This window comes from Mycetomoellerius zeteki, unplaced genomic scaffold (assembly GCF_001594055.1).
Source record: "Mycetomoellerius zeteki isolate Tzet28-1 unplaced genomic scaffold, Tzet1.0 scaffold204, whole genome shotgun sequence".
Classification (NCBI taxonomy): Eukaryota; Metazoa; Arthropoda; class Insecta; order Hymenoptera; family Formicidae; genus Mycetomoellerius; species Mycetomoellerius zeteki.
In genome coordinates this window covers 26,145-46,634 of record NW_017257000.1, presented here as the reverse complement: position 1 = coordinate 46,634, position 20,490 = coordinate 26,145, and the positions used below count along the sequence as shown (strand labels likewise).

Sequence of the window (20,490 nt, the reverse complement as noted above, 5' to 3'; positions counted from 1 at the left end):
TTATCACCAAATAAATTCTTATATATATATCTCTCTCTCTTTTATATATATATCATAAAAAATATTAATTTTTCTCTCTCAATGGGTTTAAAATATTTTCCTTGACGCTATTAATCATGCACGAATAAAAATGGTAACAATAACAATGTTGTTTTATTAATCGAAAAATATAACGCGTTTACTTTTGTATTTGTGGTATCTCACATAAATTCCCGTTGAAATCATATACCCGTTTTAATGTTTCAATGACGTTACTCATCTCCTCGCAAGGCATCGGCGCACAATCGTACAATACTTGTACCATTTTCAGCAAGTCTTTAATGATATAAGATCTGTTCGGCATGTTGCCTATTGTCGCTAAATCAACATACATATTAAATTTCTTTAACGCCTTTCTTATCTTAGCCTTATCCTCTGGTTTCTTCACTAAAGTCTATATCCAAAACAAACATATTATCATTAAAATACACAATTAAAATGCACAAATTGCACAGGTCTGCATTTTTGCTACTTGGAAAAAGAATAGCAGTTTTCCATAATTTTTGATGTGCTGAATCCGAATCCACAAGAGAGGAAATATTCTACCATATTAGGTTTTGAGAAAAATAAAGTTAAAACGCTTGAAAAACGCGTTTATTATTTATAAAATTCGTAACTGATCGATGAACTCAATGTGTGAGATATTTTGAAAAGAGCACAAATTAATGCTTGAATATTATGCTTCAATATAAAAATATCGATAAAAAGTGATACTTTATTATAATATTTACTTTAAAATAAAAATATTTTCGACCTCATTTTTCTCAAAAGCCTAACGTGATAGAACAGTTTCACTTATGGATTCGGATTCAGCGCATCAAAAACTATAGGAAACAACTTTTCTCTTTTCCAAATAGCACAAAAAAATTCAAAGTTTGCAGACATGTGTTGTTATTAATTAAAGTTATTATTTATTATACTTGGTATGACTGTAATTGAACATATAAGGGCCAATCTTCCTGGCAAGGTATGCAATCACAGATAAAATAATACTGTTCGAGTAGTTTCTGTTGCCTCTGTGCTTTTGACATGACGGCATAGTGTTTGCCGTAATTGTCTAATAACTGTAACGAGATAACATATACTGCAATAACTCAACAATTTATACAATATAAATAACTTAATACCTGCTGGCCCTTTTCAATGGGATACATGGCATATATCACTATATGCTCAGGTCTCGAGTGCCTTAATATATTTGGATCGCAGCTATGATTAATTAAGCTAAAAAATGGCATAGCGGCTATACCGCGTTCTAGATATTCTAAACCTTGCGTTTCACCAAACTGTAAATATCAGATTTAAATTAATCAAATGAAATTGTAAAAGAAGCGAATGTTGAAAAATTATTGACACATCGGAGAACGATGTAAAAAACAATAAATATGACACATAATATCGATATGGTGTATTAGAATACATAGCTGATATCATACACTGTGCATATTGCTTGGGATTATTTGTTGATGTTTTAAAATAAGACCACCAATGAATGTAACATCGTTGTTTTTCGCCAATCCGCTTAAATCCTCTGGTAATTTAGCACCAAATATCACAGTACGCGTCGCTAAAAAGTATACAAAAAAAGAAGTATCAAAAGATCTCTTGAAGAGATCAGAGACGGATCTTTTCTCGGTATTCGTCACAAGACTATACACGCTAGTGTATTTATCGCTATATAATTTTCCATCTCGAGAAAAACCTTTCGTTCGTGGATCTGAAAAATAATAGCATATTATGAATAACTCCATTATTTAAGAAAAAAAATATGTTATATAAAAAGGTATAAATACCATCATGTTCATCAACTTCTTTTACCATTGTTCTTAATTTCTCAATACCACCAGCTTCTCTTAAAGCAAGCACAGCAAGCCTTATGCTACATAAATCAAGATTATAGGTGGAATATTCGAGGACAACAGGAAAGACGGCACATTCTATATTATGACATTTCTCCCATTCAATATTTCTACACTCTTCTGAACAATACATAGCATAAGTGCAATAGTTACAGGGTATATTTGCCCAACATACCCTCAAACAATTGGAGCAATGTGTCTGCACATTTTCTTGCACTAATATTAATGTATAAGGTTTCTCCACAGCAATTACCTCCCCTGGGTGAATTTTACGAGTAGCAACAACGTGTCTGCCGTAACGCTCATTATATTTTATGGCTACTGCATCTGATGCACAAGGAACTTCATTATTATGAGATTTAATAATAGGAAGATCAGGAGTTTCCTCTGTTTTTGCTTTTGTATTCGTATTTACTTTTGTCTGCGTAGTCTTATTGTGTAAAACATCAAGTTTTGCTGTTAATCTTTCTCGACTTGTATCATGTATAGACATCTTGTCCAGCCAGTACTGTGCCTCCTTAAGTGTGTCATCTACAGAATGATTTCCCATAATCATTAAGCATTCTGTTTTACGCAAATAAAGCTTTACTCTTAGATTATCAGGATAATTTAGGGCTAGTGCTCTGTCAATATCCTGAATGCATTCCGAATACAAGCCTAATTTAAATAAAACTGCTGACCTATTAGCATAACTACGAGCAAGTTGTTCAGATGGATAAGGTGCAAAGGCTATACTCTTTGTATATAATTTTAACGCATCCATACATGTCGTATCATTCAATACGCCTGTGACAAAAACTTTATTGCCTTTCTCCCGCAATTTCTCAGATTCTTTGGTATTTTTTGGCATACCAGTTGCACTAGGAACTATATCATATTGTTGCATTAGATTCAGAGTAAATACTATACGTTCCTGATCAGTCTTTAGTTTCTTAAATTCATTTGACAGTTCCATATGCTTGCCTGCTGCAATCAATCTGGCATTTAATATAATTTGTATTTTATCCATTTTGTTTTTTTAAGAATGCTTTAATATTATATTACTGTAATACTTTTGTGTAGGGCAAAATCTAGAAAAAGACATTCAATTTTTTAAATAATCAGCACTATGTAAAATGACACTATGATCATGCATTAAATTGTTTTAAAATTTCAGATTAATCCGTAAGTGAGGCTTAATTTAACCCACATTTTATTTATATTTCATGTGTAAACAAAGGCATTTATTTTTATTTGTAAGTAATTTTAAACTAAACATGCTTTAATAAAATATTAATTTTCGAGCATTAGAAATTAAAAGAAATACATACAATTAGAATATTTCTTTAGTATTTCTAATATTTCTTCAATATTTTTGTTCGTTCATGCGTCTGAATCAGTTTAACCCCAACGACTCCAACACAAGTACTTATGGATTAAACTTGATACTGAATTCAATATTTGCACCAAATAGACGTTAAATTTTTCATCTAACTTTAAATTTTTCCTATTAAATATTGCCTATTACATTGCATGTATACTATTTCGAAACAATTTGCAATACTTCTTTTTATTTTATTATTGTTTGCCGGTATTTAAAAAAAGAGCATCATCTATATACAACAGCTAGACAGGTGAGTCAACTTGTTGAATGTAATTCCTGTCGAAAGCAACATTTCTATTGACGATCCTTACGATTGATTCATCAGATAGTAAGAAACTCACTCGATTGAATTGCCAACAATTATAGAATACGAAAACCACTTCTTTCTATTTTATCTTACAGAATGCTGCCACGTAGATTCAGTTAGGATGGATTCTTGGACGCCCGCCAATTTAGTAACAAAAGAATGATTTAGTAATTCTTTTTTTTTGTAACTAGCGATGATTTGGCAACACTTAAATATCTATATACAACGCGGGAAATTTGATTTAAACAGGGTATAATGTAACATATGTTGCACTATTAAAATAATTACGATATGTTGTCAAAATAACGAGATAAAATTTCTTTCAGAGAAAACGATTTTCTGTTTCATCCCTGGTAAAAACTTTTCTCAGAATTTTTCATGTAATATTTTAGAATTATGTAAATTTCAGATTTTTTTAAAATTTGTAAATAATTTTATAACTTTTAAAAGAAAAGGCTCAAGTTTCTCAAATTTTTTTATATAAATTGGGATATTTTTTTCAGAAATGATGGGAAACATACATTTTTTCTAGAATTCTTCATATATGATGAATTCTAAGTTTTCTAAGATTTTTCATTTTATAATTTTTGATAAAATCTTATTAAATCTAAAAAAGTTCAAGATATTTTGTCCGAAATTATAGAATAAGAAATCCTAGAATTCACAAATATTTCAAAATTCACATATAAGAAAAATTCTATAAGAAAAGCTGTAGACTTCCTTCCAGTATTTCTGAAGTGTTCCAATTTATGAAAAAATTTTGAGAAAATTTTTCTAGGGGAAACTTTTCGCTTATTTTAACTTGCTTTCCATACAGCACAGATCATTCCAGCAATATTACAACATTACACCGTTGCAACAATGTTGCTGCAAGATTCTATATTGTATAATAGGTTCTAATATTAATTCTTATACGTCTCTCAAATTTTTTGCGAATCTTATAAGATTTTTAATAAAATAAAAATGTTTCTGTACAAGATTTTTAATGTCTCTATTAAGAAGGGTCTACACGCAAATTTTTTCGCGCAGTCTCGGTACCGATCGCAATAGTTAGAAGTATTATGTACACTTACGTCGTCAAGACAACGCATCGACTTACTTGCTTTAGTAAGGCGTACGTGTACTTATTCGATACATGTATCACTGATAATAATTGTCAAACAAAGATCGCTTCTGCAAAAATGTCTTTGCATTCAACACCTATCCTGTATTTAAATATGGGCGGCGAAATGTTGTACGTTTTACGACAGAGGCTAAAGGCGCAAAAGATCGATGTCGACAAGACAGTACAAGGTGAAGATACACTCGAAAGTATATTTTCGAATATTTCGAAAATGATCCATAAATATTTGTTAATATTTTTGTACAAATGATATAATTTATAATTACACTGATAATCTTTTATAGCAATACACATGATTTATATAATTGTAGTACAATCTTTTGACAATTTTTAAATAGAAAACTTTTGTAATTTTTAAGATCTCATCAAAATTACATACATTCAATCTGAATCACTATACTATAACAGATATAAATACGCATCATATTATTTTTTGGAAAGATTCTTTGATATTTTAAAATTGATGAAAATTATTTTATATTGTCAAAATAAAATATAGCACTAAAAAAATTAATTTTTTTATATTTAAGTTAATGTTAAAACTAGTTTAATTACAGTATTAGATGACGTAACAGCCGCTTTGCTCAATCCTAAAATACTATCGCCGATTTTCGAAGAATTGCCAATGATCGGAATATCACAGTTACGCACCACTTTGGAAAGCGTCGCTCTTTCATCCATCATGAAACTAGACAGGAGTAGCATGGACAAATTATTCGATTTAATGATCATGATGGTGAAGTATCAATTAAGGGCGGCTACTGGACCCAGAGAAGTCATTCTCATCATTCTAAATCACATAGACGCGATACGCGACTTAGTCAACGATGTAAATGCACAAAAGTGCGTCAGCATGGTGCATCAGATGGTTGTTAGCGTGAGTATAACTCAGTATAATCAATTTAACAATATTCAATTCAATGAGAATTTTTGTCCACTTTTCAAAGCGCAGTTTTATGGCTGTCTGACTTTTGAAGAAGTCTGGAATGCACGGGAGAGTTGCCTGAAAGAATTGGAACCGTACCACGTGCGAGTTTCAATCCTCCTGCGACGCGGTTTACAAAATGACGACGCCAGCTTTAACGTAGTACCTCAAAAATACGATGAGAAATACACAGAGCACGGAAACACTCTAGCCACCATGAGGATTAAAGATGTGAGTCCTGAGACATGTTGCGGAGGATCCTTCGATACCTTTGGTGATAGAAAGACGTTATTAGGCAAAAATATGTAAGAAAACATATAATAAAAAAAAAATACAAGTGCCAATCACATGGTATGGAAAATTATTAATTTTTTTATATAGATACTTGCCAACATACGGCCTAACGGAAAGCGCAGTACGAGACAGCCAACAGTTCTTAAGAGACTGCGGCACAAAAGCAGAATTAGGCATGCTGGCTGTTCAGCTGGGAACTGAGGAAACTAATTACGAGAGACCATTTACGCTTAATTTACTGTCAAACGTGGACGAAGAGACTGTAAATAATGCAAATAAGGAAACTGATATCGAAGGAAACAACGCTAAACGAAATAACGCGGAAAATGAAAAGCCAAAATTGAACGAGGACTACAAAGCCAAACTTGATACTGTATATGCGGATTTTTTCGAAGACGAGCACGAAGGTTTGAAACGCAGTATGAACTTGCTCGAGCTTCTCGACGAGATCGAATGATTTAAAATTTTAACTGAGACATATAACGCATTGCAATTATTTTTCCTATATTTTCTAGCATATTTATACACTGATATTTCTAGAAATAAATATATTCTCATATGAAAAATTATTCTCTTTTACAAGACAGTATTTTGCTTCAATCTTATCAGAAGCATAAGGAAAACAATATGCGCATATTGCACAATCCTAAGATGGTAATTTTAAATCAAATCTACTGATAGGAATTATAAAAAAGTAGCAAATGCATAAAAATATTTTAAGATTCTGTTAAATCTAAAATATACTTTACGCCCGTTCGACCATCAAAACTGAGCGCTTTAGCAATAGCTTCTTGATATTCGCGGAAAGGCACCAGTTTATATGGTGGCGGTTGCAATTTCTTATCCCTAAAGAAACCTGCTAAATTCTTAAACATATCCAATCTCTCCTGAGAATCCATATTTGTTTTTGTCCAGGTTGTCATCCAAAATCCTTTGAATGATATGTCCTGAAATAATATAAATTGCATTAATTAGACTTAACAAATATTTTTTTACAATTTTTAATTACAAATGGAGTGTTGAATTACCTTAAATATAAGTGCGGATATTGGTACAGTTAATGGTTCTCTAGACATGCCGCCGTAAGTCACCATAATACCACCATAGGCAAGATGTCTCACTATTTCAGTTGCGTTCTGTCCACCGATACAATTAAGAGCTAATTTCGGTACAGGTAACTTTTTATTTTTAAACAATTGTGTATTTCGGACTTCCTCCTCGGTTAGCACTTCATCTGCTCCTAAACTCGTTAATTGATTCTAAATAATTCATAATATTATGTGTATTCTTGATTCTTTGTTGACAATATGTAATTTTGCATCTTCCATCAGCAGCCTGGAACTTTGAACTTCAGTACAGATTTTTTACATTGTTCTGGACTGTATAAAAATCTAAAAAAAATTCTTACATACTCTCTTGTGAAAGCTTTAACGAATTTTTATTATCTCTGTATTTATTTTTCTTCATGGAAACCAAAAATTATCATAATAATTCACGAAATCGCTGTAGTTATGCTTATCATTTAAAAACCAAGTTCAGAGTTGGATCAACAACTCTCTGAATTAGTTTTTAAGTGATTAAAACATAAATATTTGACAGAAATTTCATAATTATGTGAAGAATTCTATTAACTTGATTTTTCACACACATATATACACATAATGTACCAATTTTTCCTTAAGTAGCGTCGTTATTATGATATGATAATTTTTAACTTCCATGAAGAAAAATACATAAGAAAATGTAGAAATAAAACGATCTCCGAATGATCGTAAAAAGCTGTACTCTCCTCTATCAGGATTCATAATAAAAAAAGTTGACTGTATCTTCAAAGTCCCACATTGCCAGAGACATAATATCATACATATTATACATAATTCATAATATTGTACGTATCATGCAGTAAATTTTTAAGAAAACTGTTAACATTATACCTTTAATTCTTGTATGTTTGGTCTATCTCTAACAACACTGACAGACTTATAATTCCATATTTTACATAATTGAATGATCAGTTGACCAACTGCAGAATTGCCACCGTTTTGTATCACAGTATCTCCAGGCTTTAATGGAACAAAATCTTTCAGCATTCTATACGCTGTACATGGATTCACGTTCATCATACTGGCTACAACTAGATCAACATCATTTGGTATCTATAAAACCAGACTAAGAAATAACACATGCAACAAACTTATTGTAAAACCTGAGACACAATCAAAAAATACAGACAATAGGAAGAAGGAATAATAGATTTCAATCTATCAGAAATCATATAGATATATCAAAATACTTAATTTCTGATAGATTGAAATCTGTTATTTCTTGTTTCCATCGCCTACGTCTTTCAATTGTGCATCGAGCTTTACAAAATGATATATACACCTTCATAACATCCTTAGAATTATAATTAGCTTGTGTTCTCCAGATTCCAAAATTAGGACCGTTCGGTACCACTCTGTCTCCGATACGCAAACCTTGAACATCAGATCCAATCGCTACTATTTCTCCAACCCCCTCATTTCCTGCTACTGCTGGTAGAGGAGGCCTGCTAGGATATTTTCCTTGTATCGTATTTATATCGGCTGGATTTACTGGGGATAGTAACCATTTCACAGATACCTATACATCCACAAAAATTAGATTAAATTTTATGATTAAAATTTCATGGATAAAAAAATATAAACTTTTTAATTGCAATAATAATTACTTGTTCGCCTAGTGGCTGTTCTATTGTTTGCGTTGTTACTTGGAGAACTTTAACGGGATCGCCGTATTCTTTGTATAGTAGAGACTTTACACAGTCGGTATTAATTGCAGCACTCATTTTTCGTACATTCGTTAGGTTACTTCTAATTGATCGTGAAATCGATAAAGTTAATTGGCCTACAAACATAGTTATTTCGAATTGCGACTTCGACGTTCGTTATGACACTCGTATTAAAAATTTCGGACCAAAACTTGCTGTTACTTGCTACACAGGTTATTGTTATTATCTTGAAGATATTCCCCCCCCTCCTCCAACTCATCGCTGTTCGTCGATCGCTACGATTCTCGAAATTACGATATTTCGATGTTTTCGATATTAGAATTCTCGAAAGTGCGACATTGCAAATCTCGATTTGTCATAGTAGTTTTAAAACAATGAATCTATAATATAAGAATACATGTATTTAAAAATAATGATATAAGAATAATGACGATTAAGATGATTAATTAAGATAATCAATGTTCTATCAATGTAATATTAACTTTAATCTCGATTCAGCTTACTGTTTATCTTCTTCTAATTCTTAGAAAAAGAAACTAAATTCAACCGAGATTAAAATTATTCTTACATTGATGGAATCGAGTCTAAGATGATTAATGATAATTAAGAATAATGATGTGAGAATATATGTACTCTTATATCATAGAAGCCATGATGTAAGAATTATGAACGGATCTGCAGACAATGAAACCGAGCTCACGATCAATCTCGATGTTGTACAGCACTTTTGTTTTATTTTTTACTGTAGACTGGATTAGGATGTATCACAAATTCCTTTCGTTCGAGTGTTAGTTAGCTCATCGACGAGAATCTATATTTTTGTCCCATTATATAAATTTATATAAACATAAATTTATTTTTGTCACATCGAGAATGTTGCTTCCTTTCCATTTATTTCCTCCGATTATACTTTCTTCTTACAGAAAAATACAATTAAACAATAACTCACGCTTTTCGTGTTCCGCACTGCGAATTATAACAATATAATTAAAAACGTGGAACGATATATAAATTATATATTTTATTAAAATTTACAACTTTGACTTTACGTATAATATAGGCACGTTTTGTTATCTATTTCACATCGTCATGTTCTTTCTCTGTTAGTATATCGTTTATACTATTACACCACTTGCAAATATAAAATGCAACTACATATGATACTAAGAACTTTTTGAGCTGAACGTCATGCTGCGGACAATTTAACCAACGTAAATCCATTTGTATATATAACTCGGTTTCCAACATTAACGCCGCATGATGCACATAGCAGACGCCACTCATTTTTGACGTTAATAGATCTTCAGCACTCTTAAATGTTTCTATCAAATCGTTACTACTAACTAATTCAGATTTTGTAACATCTGTCAGGAGATTTTTACATATGTTGCATCCTTTGATTTGTGAATTATTTAGGATTTTTGCCACAATAGAGTTGCAAATGTTAAGATAATCATGTGTTGCATCTAAAGGCCTCTCCAAATCTAACATCAAGTTGTCATTGTATCTACTTTCTATCTCACTAAGAAACTCTTTTAACGTAAACAACAACGATCCGTCTATTTTATTCTCACTGTTATTTTCCACGGTACGAGGTGACGTTAAATTGTTGATTAGCAACGTTTTAAAAGAACTCTCGAATTCCGCACACGTGGGATTGGTATTCCTTATGCCGAAGGATCTAATCTGCCCGAAGAAATGTTGAAGGGAATCCAAATTTAAAATTCGAGGCTTCAAGCATTTGAATTCATATGCTTCCAAAATAATCCACAATTTGCGTAATCCCCCTATAGTAGAAATCCAATTTTTTAGAATATTTGAATCTCTTATTTGATTCTTATCCTTCCGATCGACAAACCGCATTCTTTGTAGTCTCTTTACTGCCCTCTCCCAAAATGGAAAATGTGGACTGTTATGCGAAATGGCAACTCTTAACGGTTTCTCCGGCTTTAACGTATGTCCGTTAACAGAATCAAACAATCGGTCAAAGAAAAGTATTATCTCTGCTGTATCCCGTCCTTTCTTTTCTGGCATTTTTAATGGTCCATAGACTGTATTCACGTGCCCTAAAAAAAAGCACATACACATGAAAAATAAACTTAATATATAATCACATAATTAAGTCTTATTAATAGTGTTTTCGACTGGATTTGAATCGATTCGAGATTGATTAATGACATCACGTGCTCTTTGGTTCTTAATTTGACAAGTTCATGGCACTTCCGGGTTAATCGATCTCGTATCGATCTAAACCCTGCAATCAGCAATATTATAAATATGTAGTAATTATACACGAGATTCTAGCTTTATTAAATCTGCATAAATATATACCTTCCAGTTTGGTATGGTGATGTATGAATCCGCCCATCGTCATACTCAAAACCTGAGCAGCGTTTTTAACTTTTTTTTTCTTTATTTTACTTCTTATTACATGCTCTGCTGTAATTTTCGGCATTAATCGATACATGCTATGAGTCAAGTCCATATGATGTGCTTGTTCGATAATTTCCCATGATGCAAATTTTCCTTCTTCTCCTTCTTCAACGTCAAACTCAAGATCATTATTTAATAAATTATTGCGTATGCCTTTAATAAGACATGGTGGATCATACAATGGAATTATATCTTGCTTTTTTATTGTTATATAACCATCTAAAGAAATACAGAATAATATAAATGAAATTATAATTTAATAAAATATAGTACAATAATAATACATAATTTAATAATTTAAATATCAATATATTAATAAATTATAAATATGTATATAAATATATATATGTAATTATATATATAATTTAACATTAAAATTTACTTTATGATAAAACAAATTATATAATAGATGTAAATAACTATAATCTTTATATTTATGATAATTTAACAAAAAGCATACTTACAATATAGTTGTTTTTGTTTCAATTTTAGCCTAGCCGATTCTAATTTTAGTTTATTTATAGCTGTGAGATTCCTCTTTCCATCATTACATACAAAGGCAACAAGATATAATCCACTGTCAATTATAATTTTGGCAATATCTTTGATCCACTCAATAAGTTGATCAGTTTTTGTTGCACCATCACAAAAATAATACGCCAGTGGAAACTTCCATCCACTTTGTACGCCACGAATCATAAAAATTAACACGTGATCGGCGAATCTTGCTCTCCTCTTATTGCCAAAAGCTTCAAAACCAAGAATATGCTTCTTTTTTGTATCATAATCTACATGAGGTTGCAATAACATTTCGTCCCACATTAAAAGACACACTTTATCTCTCTCTTTCATTAATTTTACTTTCTTTTTTAAATGTTTATTTATAAATTTATTTGGACCTGGATGAATATTAATTGTCTGAAGTATAGATCGTAATGTTTCTATGCTGGGCAGATTGAAAACTTGTGTCAGATATTGATAACATTTACTAGATTGTTTCATGATAGATAAAGCTGCAATCTTTTCAGTCAACGTAAAATGTCTATCCTATAAATAAAATTAGATCAATCTACCATAAGTTGAGATTTTCTTATTATAATATTCCACTTACATACCTCAAAGGCATATTTTGTCGTTCTTATCTGCATCTGGAGAAAAGCCTGTTCGACAGGTGTCAACGAAGACAATAACTTTTCTATAGCAGTACTTTTGCTGCATTGCTTAGCTTGCCTTATACGTTCACGAAATGATAATTGCCTCTTTATAACAACCTCCTGCTTCTTCCTTAATATACATGATAATTTGTACAACTTCCACATTTTTGGCGTAAATTTATGAAAGCACTTTCCATGAAGTAAGTTATGCAGGTCTGACAAGCTGGATGTTGAATTTTTAGGCAAGGAAGGCTCTAATTCTAAAGAATCTTTATTTGTTGGAGAACTTTGTAATACTTCTTCATTTATTGGAGTACTTTGTGACATCTCTTCATTTATTGGAATATTCTGTGATGCTTCTTTATATATTGGAATATGTGATAATTCTCTAATTATTGGAATATTTTGTAAGACTTCTATTGCAGGTTGTTTCTCTTGTTTTATTTCTATTATTTCTATTTCTTCAAGTTGACCAATTGCATTTGTATCTAATGTTTTGCTCTTAGAATCTCTTGTACTTACAATGCTGTAAGTATGAGTCTCAGTGTCATGATCATTAACTATCTCATTGTCTTTACCATTATTTGCTTCAGTATTGTTATTGCCATTATTTGGCAGATATAAGGACGGTATAACACCAGGTTTCAATCTTCGTAATCTGTACATTGCTTCGTAATCACTATCGGCAAAATGTTTGTAGCATACAACGCACTTTCTTAATTGTTCATCGGTTAAATCTTGTATTTTCTCTGAATAAATCGCCTTTTTCCATTTATTCATCATGATAACGTCTTTGGGAAACATGTGAGAAGGTAGATTCACCCCCGAAGAACATCCCAAAACGCAGCAATGTCTACCCATAACCTAAAACGTTAAGTATTGTTTATAGTCTATTTTATAATATCGTACATGGTTTTATTAATATTCATACTCACTATAATTGCGGACAGTGACGGGTGGATTAACTGAATAAGGTAAAACCAACAAAGCAATGTTAAGTGAAAAAAATATTAGTAAAAAGTCAAGGCACGCATTTAGCGGAGATACGAACCAAATAGCGGTAAATTTCCATTTACATCGTACGAGATATGTACTATATAGGCTGCGTTCCACTTAACGCTCACATTGCTCGTGGAATCATTTTATCCTTGTCGTTTATGAAATGTTAAACAAGGACAAACGATGCTCGCAGCGTTGCGAGCGTTAATGGAACGCAGCCATAGAAGAATGTCGGTCTGTATTTAATACAGCGTGACTACCTCAAAGGGTAATTGAATTACTTGAATAATTGAAGAACACTGATATATTATCAACTGTGGTTTTGATTATTCAAAATTGATTATATTAAAGACGGCTGATCATATTTAAGTTGATGTCGTTTTCTTCTTATTATTATTATTAATTGTCGTTCCACTCAAATTTCTCATTTCATACTTAATTTATATTAACTGAACTGATATTATTAATGTGTAAATATTAATATTAATGACAACGTTTATTTTAATTTTAACCATATTATATATTTAATTCATAAATGATAACATTAATTAATGAGCGTGAACACATAAGATATCATTTAATTGTCATTTTCCAATTTATCGGCATCAAAAAATTTTGATTTGAGCGACGATTTTCTCAGAAATAATATATTCTATTCGCGTAAAAATACACTTTACAAAATTACAGGAAAACCAGAGATGAAAGCGATACTTTATATAAAAATCCTTAAAAACTGAATTGAAAGAAATAGCCAAGTTAACAATCGGATATCCGATAAAAAAGTTACTTATCGAGCAATTTAGGATTTTTTACCTTTATTTTTATACCATAACGTATCTTTTAATTTATCACAAACTGTGTATGGAATTATCCTGGAGTGACAAACAACTGAATACTTTTCTCACCTATATTTCAATTGTACACTCGTCAACTAAAAGACAACACATTTTTTTTTTATGGATTTCGGAACTCAGTCTTATTCGTAGAGCGGTTGAATTAAAAAATACCTTTAAATTTTGAATCCATAAGGAACGACAAATCGCTCGGTGAACAGTTTGCATTCCGAAATCTATCGGAAAAAAAGTGCAACTTTTTAATTAAACCAGTATACCTTCAAAAACATCTACATTTTCTGTTGTAATATAAACATCTTTGTATTAATTCTTTAGCATATACATTCTTTTAATTTAATTAAATTCTCGGCACGTTCACAAGCCTAATATAGTGGCATTGTATTTGCTGTATATCAATTACAAATCTTTGTTTCTTCGTTATATTTTAATAGTACATATAACAATTTAGCTGTTCCTAATAATGATTTCATCTTATTATCATCACAACTTTCTAATATTAAATGAGTAGATTCTAATTTAACTTTTGACGTTTTAACTTTATTAATTTTTTTAAAGTAAAAGAATTTTTTAATATAAACTATTATATATAAATATGTTATAAAAATTTAATAGCATCTATTAAGTAATTTTTCAATATTTTATTATTAATTTTTAATAAAATCAATTATTTAAAACAAATTTAATAAAAACATATTCCATCCATTCTATTATAGCTGGACGACCGGATAGGCAAAATTATAGATTAAAGTTATAAATTTATTTATATGGCTGTTTCTTTGTTGGCTGTATTTATTGTTTTGACGATAAATATTAGATTATCTGTCAATATGATAACACAAAGAATGTTGCTGAGAATATTCTGAGAATGTACTGAAAATTATTTGAGAATATTTTTGTAGAAATGAATAATAAGAATGTGACAAAACAGTATAAGCTAAATATAGTATAATATAATAATGAGAGAAAAGAAAGAAAAATGGAAGTAGAGGGACAAACGGATCGCTAAATAAAGTTCGATAGATGAATAGATAAGTACGAATGTTTAGTTTTCAAGTAAAATAATATTTCTTCCGTATTTACACAGTCGCTTTCGTTACTTCACAAACATACATGCATTTGCGCTCGAAATGTACATAGTCACCGCAAGTATTGTCACAACGTAAATAATGCAATCAATTTTAATAATTATAAATTTTAATCAGTCGCGATATTAGGCGAAACTCTGCTTCACTTTTTTAATAACAGTCCACGAACTTTGTAACGCATAGGTCCGAAGCCTGAAAAGAACTGTCGTCAACATTTCCTTATATCAGTTACGCGAGATAAGGTAGAAAATGTCTATACTTGTTTCAGAGTTTCTTGCCAATCGATATGACCGCTCACTAACTTCAACCATTCTTATATAATTCCAGCTATTTAACATAAATTTCCCTTTTTTATGTGTGTGTGTGTGTGTGTGTGTGTATGTGTGTTCATCTTCACAAATCAATACCGTCCGATCTAGACCTATTATATTGTAAAGATGGTAACTTAATATTTCTAATAGTTAAACTTATCTGATATAATATAGATATCTCACAATATAAAAATCACATTCTTAAATATAAACTTGTATAAATTAATATTTTAATTACACTATTAAAATTATATTGTCCTCATATAAAGCAAAAAATGTATCTAACGGTAAATTCGCTGTATAAATCACTTTATAATCATAAACATAAATTATCCTATTCTTACGCTGAATTGATGTATAAACCTTACTACTGTAAAAACAAAATACAAAATTACTTAATTTAATCGATATAAACTGCTTATTACGATCAAAACACAAAATAATTTAATTCTTACAATAAACTTACGGTAGAAACTATTTTCTATGGATAAAAAAAGAAAATTTAGTTCCTTATGGATAATTTAAATTTTAGACACTCTTTTACGGTCTTTTACGATATCAATTTTAAACCAGAAAAAGTCTATCGAACATATACAAACAAAATTGAAATAAATTATATTAATCCTTTCGTATCCCCCCCCCCCCCGATTTCCCAAAAGAGATGCGTTTCATATGAAGAGAACTTTATAGACAATTTTATAGGTTTTTTTAGAATGCTGCGTGTGATTCCAAATTTACTATCAAAATTTAAATTCAAAATGATCACAAAAAGTTGAAATGTCATATATTTAAAATATAAAATTGGATTTTATTTTTTTAAATATATATTTTTTAAATACATCATAGCGTACAAATACACACACACACATGACTATTAAACTTAAGATATATTTAGAAGAGTAAAAGTTCTCTAAATATATTATATGACGAATTGTGAGTGGCGGATATCTCATTTTGAATACATATATAAATATTTATCATAATAAAGTTGTAATCACATTTAAATAAGACTCTAAATATATGATCAACAACAATTCTATTTTTCGACATAATATACGGTTATTCTTCACTATCCAAAAATTTGATTTTTTTCAACTTTTTTGGATAATTTTATTGAAAACATTACTTTTCAAAGTGTGCAATTTTGTACATGTTGTTTGAACATTTTTCTTTAAAGTCAAGGTAAAAGTCGATAGGACTTTTAAAAAATTATACTTTTTCTCGTAGGTGGACATACATGTTTCGAAATACAAAAGGGTGAACAGTATATAATTTGTGATCCTAAGAATAATCCAATACAAGATTCCTACATGATCCTCTGCTGTGATGCATGAATTATATAAGGCGATAAAGTATACTTTATACTTCAGCACTAAAGAGGACTTAAATCCAGTCAATTGTGTATTTTGAAACGAGATAAAAATTACAAAATGTACATAAACAAGGTAAAAATTACAAAAAGTAAAGATTACAAAATTGTTCGTTGGTAAGTACATTTCAATTATTTATGCAAATTCTATTTTACTGCCTTATACAATTTAAACACTAACAACCGCGAAGACTCATATTTTTTTTAATTAACACGTTAAGTGCCAAGCCTATTTGTTTCATTTTCCGTTTATGCCACACAATACCATCCAGGTAATTGGAGACTCACTCGCGGTGCATGAACTAAAGTGTAAACAAAAGATAACGAGGAACAAGGCTGGGATGACTACTACATAGAATGTTAAAAAATATTTGAGTGGAAAATGGTGAAAAATTTAACCAAAAAAAATTGTAACTTTTTGTAATATCTGTAAAGGAAAACCCCATCTTTGTTTAAACTGATTTAATAAATTGCATTAATTTTTGATAATTTTTGAAAGTATTATATTCTTCACTTATTACTTTAAATTCCTCAAGAATTGACGTCGCCTAAACGAAATGTTCATCCTCGGTACGCAAGGTGTTGTAGCCTAAACAAAAAGTTGAGCGCCAATCCGTAGGATTGGCATAAACAGAAAGTCTAGTGCCAGTCCGTAGGGATCAGCATGGCATTTAACGTGTTAAATATAAAATATTCTACACATTAAAATATTCTGTTTTTTTTATACAGTAAACATATAATTAATTATTCAACATAAACTACATATGAAATGAACTTTTCGCGGTTAAATCTTCAAATAACTTATAATTACCAAGCGTTTTCATCCTCTCAGCACCTCGAGATACTATTGACTGCTGCATCCTTGCCATTCGCCGCTCTCGATCGCCTTTCTAAACACGTCAGTTGCTCTTTTCTTTCGTGACAGTGTCTCATTGGTGTCCTTTGAGTTCTCTAGTTAAATCTTCTGTTATAACCGCCTCTGTCTCACTCAAGATGAATGCTAATCTGAATTGACTCGACTGGGATGAACGTGTTTTGCTTCGGTGAGCTGTTGTTTCTTATAATTTTTTATAATGTTTTTGGAAATTTCTGATGAGACCTACCGAGTGTGTTTTATACATTGTGAGTTGACTTTGCATTTTTATTTCTTTGCGGCTGTGGAAGATTGGAAGTATATAGTAAACAATTTTTCATCTACGTTACTGGCTGTATCGTCATTAGTGAAGATGGGATCAAATATGAAGAGGAGGAAAAGGAGAAGACAAAGAGGAAGAACAAGAAAAAGAAGAGATGACCTTATCGGCTGCGCCGATGGTGCAGCATCTTCTGAAACTAAAGGATTCTTTGTCAGTTTAATCTGACAATTCAGATTAGTAGCATTTTTGAGTGCAGTGGGTTTGAACCCGACCCAGTTCGGTTAACCCATGTTTGATCCAAAAGTATCATGACTTTGTCCAATCAGAAATCAAAATAAAGCATATGATGCCATCAATATCCGACCCGGATTAAGTTAAAATCGACTGCACTCGAAAATACTATTCATAGTCAGGCCTTATATTTAAGAGTTTAAAACCATTACGCTCTACGAATTATTTCATTTGCTACTAAGCATCTAAAGATAAATTTAAGAAAGCCTTAAGTACAAGGTCTGACTATGAATACGGGCCTATAAGTTTCTGCGTCGGTGATTACCTCGCTCATTTTCTCGTCAGCTGTTGGAAGCGCTTTTTCACTTTTTCGTTACAACTTTTTTCTTCACGAACCTTCCCTTTTCATTCCTCACAATTGTCATTGGATCTCTCCCTTTTCGTTCTTTCGATTTGTAAGCTCGCTTTCTATTCTTCAGTGACCATTGTGTATTTCTCTTTTCCCTTTTTCTGACCTGCGCCGCTTTGTTCGAATTTGACTTTGTTGATAAATTTCTTCTTAAGTTCATCGATCGCGTTATTATCTCTGATGTCCTCGTCTCCGTTGTCTTTCTAGCTTTGTTTGTCCGTGATGTAGTATCGTCGCTCGTAAACACGCAGTACGATCGATTTATTTCAGATCCTGTGATATCATATGTTATCCGATACATTTTACTTTCTTGGATGTTCTTCCTCAGTCTTTTGTTCTTTAATGTAACAACCATTGACGCTTCGCACGTGCTTTGTCCGTTGTTGTCCACTATTGTGAATTTATCGCTGAAACTTTTGCTTTGCCCACCTGCTGTCAAGTAAGCGTCTATCGCTTCATTTAGTCGTTTCTCCATCTCTACATTCTCCTCTTTAGCCTCAGTTTCTTCAATGTCATCGAATTTTTCCAAAAACTCACGCATTCTTTTAATTCTTGCTACCCTTTCATTAATCGTTTTCTGCAGCTCGCCTCTTTTTTCGATTTCCGTCATTAGCCGTTCCTCCTCTTCCTTTATTTCCTCAATGGTTCTAAACTCACCATTCTGTGTTTGCAACGTACTGCTCGGTGTTATTGCCACAGGATTGATTACTCGCAGGTCTCGCGACTCGTCCACACGTAGTAGCTCCACACGTGGTTGTTTCGCACGTAGCAGCTCCACACATGGTTCTTCCACACGTAATTGCTCCACATGTGGTTGCTCCGCACGTGGTTGTTCCGTATGTGGCTGTTCCACATGCGATTGCTCGGTGCATGGCTTATCCATTTGTACCTCATCCATTTGTACCTCATCCATTTGTACCTCATCCCTATTCCATTCTACTGCTGAATGATCTACCGGAGCCAATCTCCAATTAATTACTTCCTTCCGCTCTTCTTTTTCCTTAATGTCAATATGTGGATTTTCCTCGATTTCAAACGATTCTTCCACTAATATCCCCGTTTGATGCACTGAAATCTGGTCCCACTTTTTCACGCCATCATCATAGGTTAGATTTCCATCGAGAGATACGTTATCTTCCGTTTCTTCTATGGTAACTACGGGTACAATTCTCTTTTTAAATTCCGTGTTGCATTCCGACATATCTTGATAATCTTCGCCGACGCTTTTCATCGTAAAATCATCGTCTTCCACGGTAAGCATGTCTCCGATCGGCCTCACTACTAACCTTTCTATTTGTGACATGTTGAGAGCCATCAGACATGTGAGAGTCCTTGCCATTTGACTCTTCTTAAACCTTCCTGATGAAATCGTCGATAAATCGAAACTCGTTTCGACTTCGCTTGATCTCTTGAACACTTTAAATCTTCAGTCAAGTTTATATGAATTTTACCGGTATTTTTCGTTGTTATCAGCTGATATTTTCATTCATCATAATGCCGCATCGCCGCTATGGTGGAAAAAGACAGGTGAGACAACTTGAGGAATGCATAGCAAGGACAAAACGAAATTTGATTGGTTAGCTGATTGCTCCGAATTGCCGTTATGCGTATCTCCTGTCCAGAATATACTGAGGACCACTGTCATGCGGGGTCTAAAGGCCTGTCTACAATGCGTCGTCTACAATATGCGAAGTAATCTTAGTTTAAGAAGTAAGAGTAAGAAATTCACCAATCACAGTCGATTATTCTTTTCACAATTGACTGTGATTGGTAAATTTCTTACTCTTACTTCTTAAACCAAGCTTACTTCGCATATTGTAGACGACGCA

General features: G+C 31.8%; 4 protein-coding genes across 7 annotated transcripts; 1 reads left to right on the top strand and 3 right to left on the bottom strand.

Annotated features, from left to right (window-relative positions):
- Positions 1-57: 57 nt before the first annotated feature.
- Positions 58-3,749, bottom strand: LOC108722441 (SET and MYND domain containing, class 4, member 4). 2 transcript variants are annotated; one of them, XM_018447557.1, is made up of 6 exons: positions 3,603-3,749; positions 1,833-2,968; positions 1,476-1,756; positions 1,167-1,325; positions 960-1,103; positions 58-433 (listed from the first exon to the last, which is right to left on the bottom strand). In XM_018447557.1, the coding sequence occupies exons 2-6, from the start codon at positions 2,905-2,907 to the stop codon at positions 179-181; spliced, it is 1,914 nt and encodes a 637-aa protein (XP_018303059.1). In that variant the 5' UTR covers positions 2,908-2,968; positions 3,603-3,749; the 3' UTR covers positions 58-178. The 2 variants fall into 2 exon arrangements, with proteins under 2 accessions (XP_018303059.1, XP_018303060.1); XM_018447558.1 differs by lacking the exon at positions 3,603-3,749 and having other exon boundaries at positions 1,833-2,429; positions 2,579-2,659.
- An 802-nt stretch (positions 3,750-4,551) lies between these two features.
- On the top strand, positions 4,552-6,398 carry OSCP1 (Organic solute carrier partner 1). 2 transcript variants are annotated; one of them, XM_018447576.1, is made up of 4 exons: positions 4,552-4,861; positions 5,249-5,568; positions 5,644-5,921; positions 5,998-6,398. In XM_018447576.1, the coding sequence occupies exons 1-4, from the start codon at positions 4,630-4,632 to the stop codon at positions 6,365-6,367; spliced, it is 1,200 nt and encodes a 399-aa protein (XP_018303078.1). In that variant the 5' UTR covers positions 4,552-4,629; the 3' UTR covers positions 6,368-6,398. The 2 variants fall into 2 exon arrangements, with proteins under 2 accessions (XP_018303078.1, XP_018303077.1); XM_018447575.1 differs by having other exon boundaries at positions 5,249-5,921.
- Positions 6,399-6,484: 86 nt separating this feature from the next.
- Positions 6,485-8,907, bottom strand: LOC108722452 (probable trans-2-enoyl-CoA reductase, mitochondrial). Its single transcript, XM_018447577.1, has 5 exons — positions 8,621-8,907; positions 8,296-8,532; positions 7,845-8,066; positions 6,939-7,169; positions 6,485-6,857 (listed from the first exon to the last, which is right to left on the bottom strand). Exons 1-5 carry the CDS (start codon positions 8,804-8,806, stop codon positions 6,627-6,629), a joined length of 1,107 nt encoding a protein of 368 aa, XP_018303079.1. The 5' UTR covers positions 8,807-8,907; the 3' UTR covers positions 6,485-6,626.
- A 9,231-nt stretch (positions 8,908-18,138) lies between these two features.
- LOC108722483 (uncharacterized) lies at positions 18,139-20,097 on the bottom strand. 2 transcript variants are annotated; one of them, XM_018447631.1, is made up of 2 exons: positions 18,578-20,097; positions 18,139-18,217 (listed from the first exon to the last, which is right to left on the bottom strand). In XM_018447631.1, exon 1 carries the CDS (start codon positions 19,998-20,000, stop codon positions 18,615-18,617), a length of 1,386 nt encoding a protein of 461 aa, XP_018303133.1. In that variant the 5' UTR covers positions 20,001-20,097; the 3' UTR covers positions 18,139-18,217; positions 18,578-18,614. The 2 variants fall into 2 exon arrangements, with proteins under 2 accessions (XP_018303133.1, XP_018303134.1); XM_018447632.1 differs by having other exon boundaries at positions 18,201-18,211.
- Positions 20,098-20,490: the final 393 nt, after the last annotated feature.

Bases quoted from the DNA above. Each gene is read 5' to 3' on its own strand.
- LOC108722441 (XM_018447557.1), bottom strand. From the start codon at position 2,907: ATGGATAAAATACAAATTATATTAAATGCCAGATTGATTGCAGCAGGC. The intron at 1,757-1,832 runs GTATTTATACCT...ATTATTTTTCAG, and splicing joins AGAAGTTGATGAACATGATG to ATCCACGAACGAAAGGTTTT. The intron at 434-959 runs GTATAATAAATA...TTTTGGATATAG, and splicing joins TTCAATTACAGTCATACCAA to ACTTTAGTGAAGAAACCAGA.
- OSCP1 (XM_018447575.1), top strand. From the start codon at position 4,630: ATGTACACTTACGTCGTCAAGACAACGCATCGACTTACTTGCTTTAGT. The intron at 4,862-5,248 runs GTGAAGATACAC...GTTTAATTACAG, and splicing joins TGTCGACAAGACAGTACAAG to TATTAGATGACGTAACAGCC. The intron at 5,922-5,997 runs GTAAGAAAACAT...TTTTTTATATAG, and splicing joins ACGTTATTAGGCAAAAATAT to ATACTTGCCAACATACGGCC.
- LOC108722452 (XM_018447577.1), bottom strand. From the start codon at position 8,806: ATGTTTGTAGGCCAATTAACTTTATCGATTTCACGATCAATTAGAAGT. The intron at 8,067-8,295 runs GTGTATATATCA...CTGGTTTTATAG, and splicing joins ATTCTAAGGATGTTATGAAG to ATACCAAATGATGTTGATCT. The intron at 6,858-6,938 runs GTAATTCAACAC...ATATTATTTCAG, and splicing joins TATCCGCACTTATATTTAAG to GACATATCATTCAAAGGATT.
- LOC108722483 (XM_018447631.1), bottom strand. From the start codon at position 20,000: ATGGCAAGGACTCTCACATGTCTGATGGCTCTCAACATGTCACAAATA.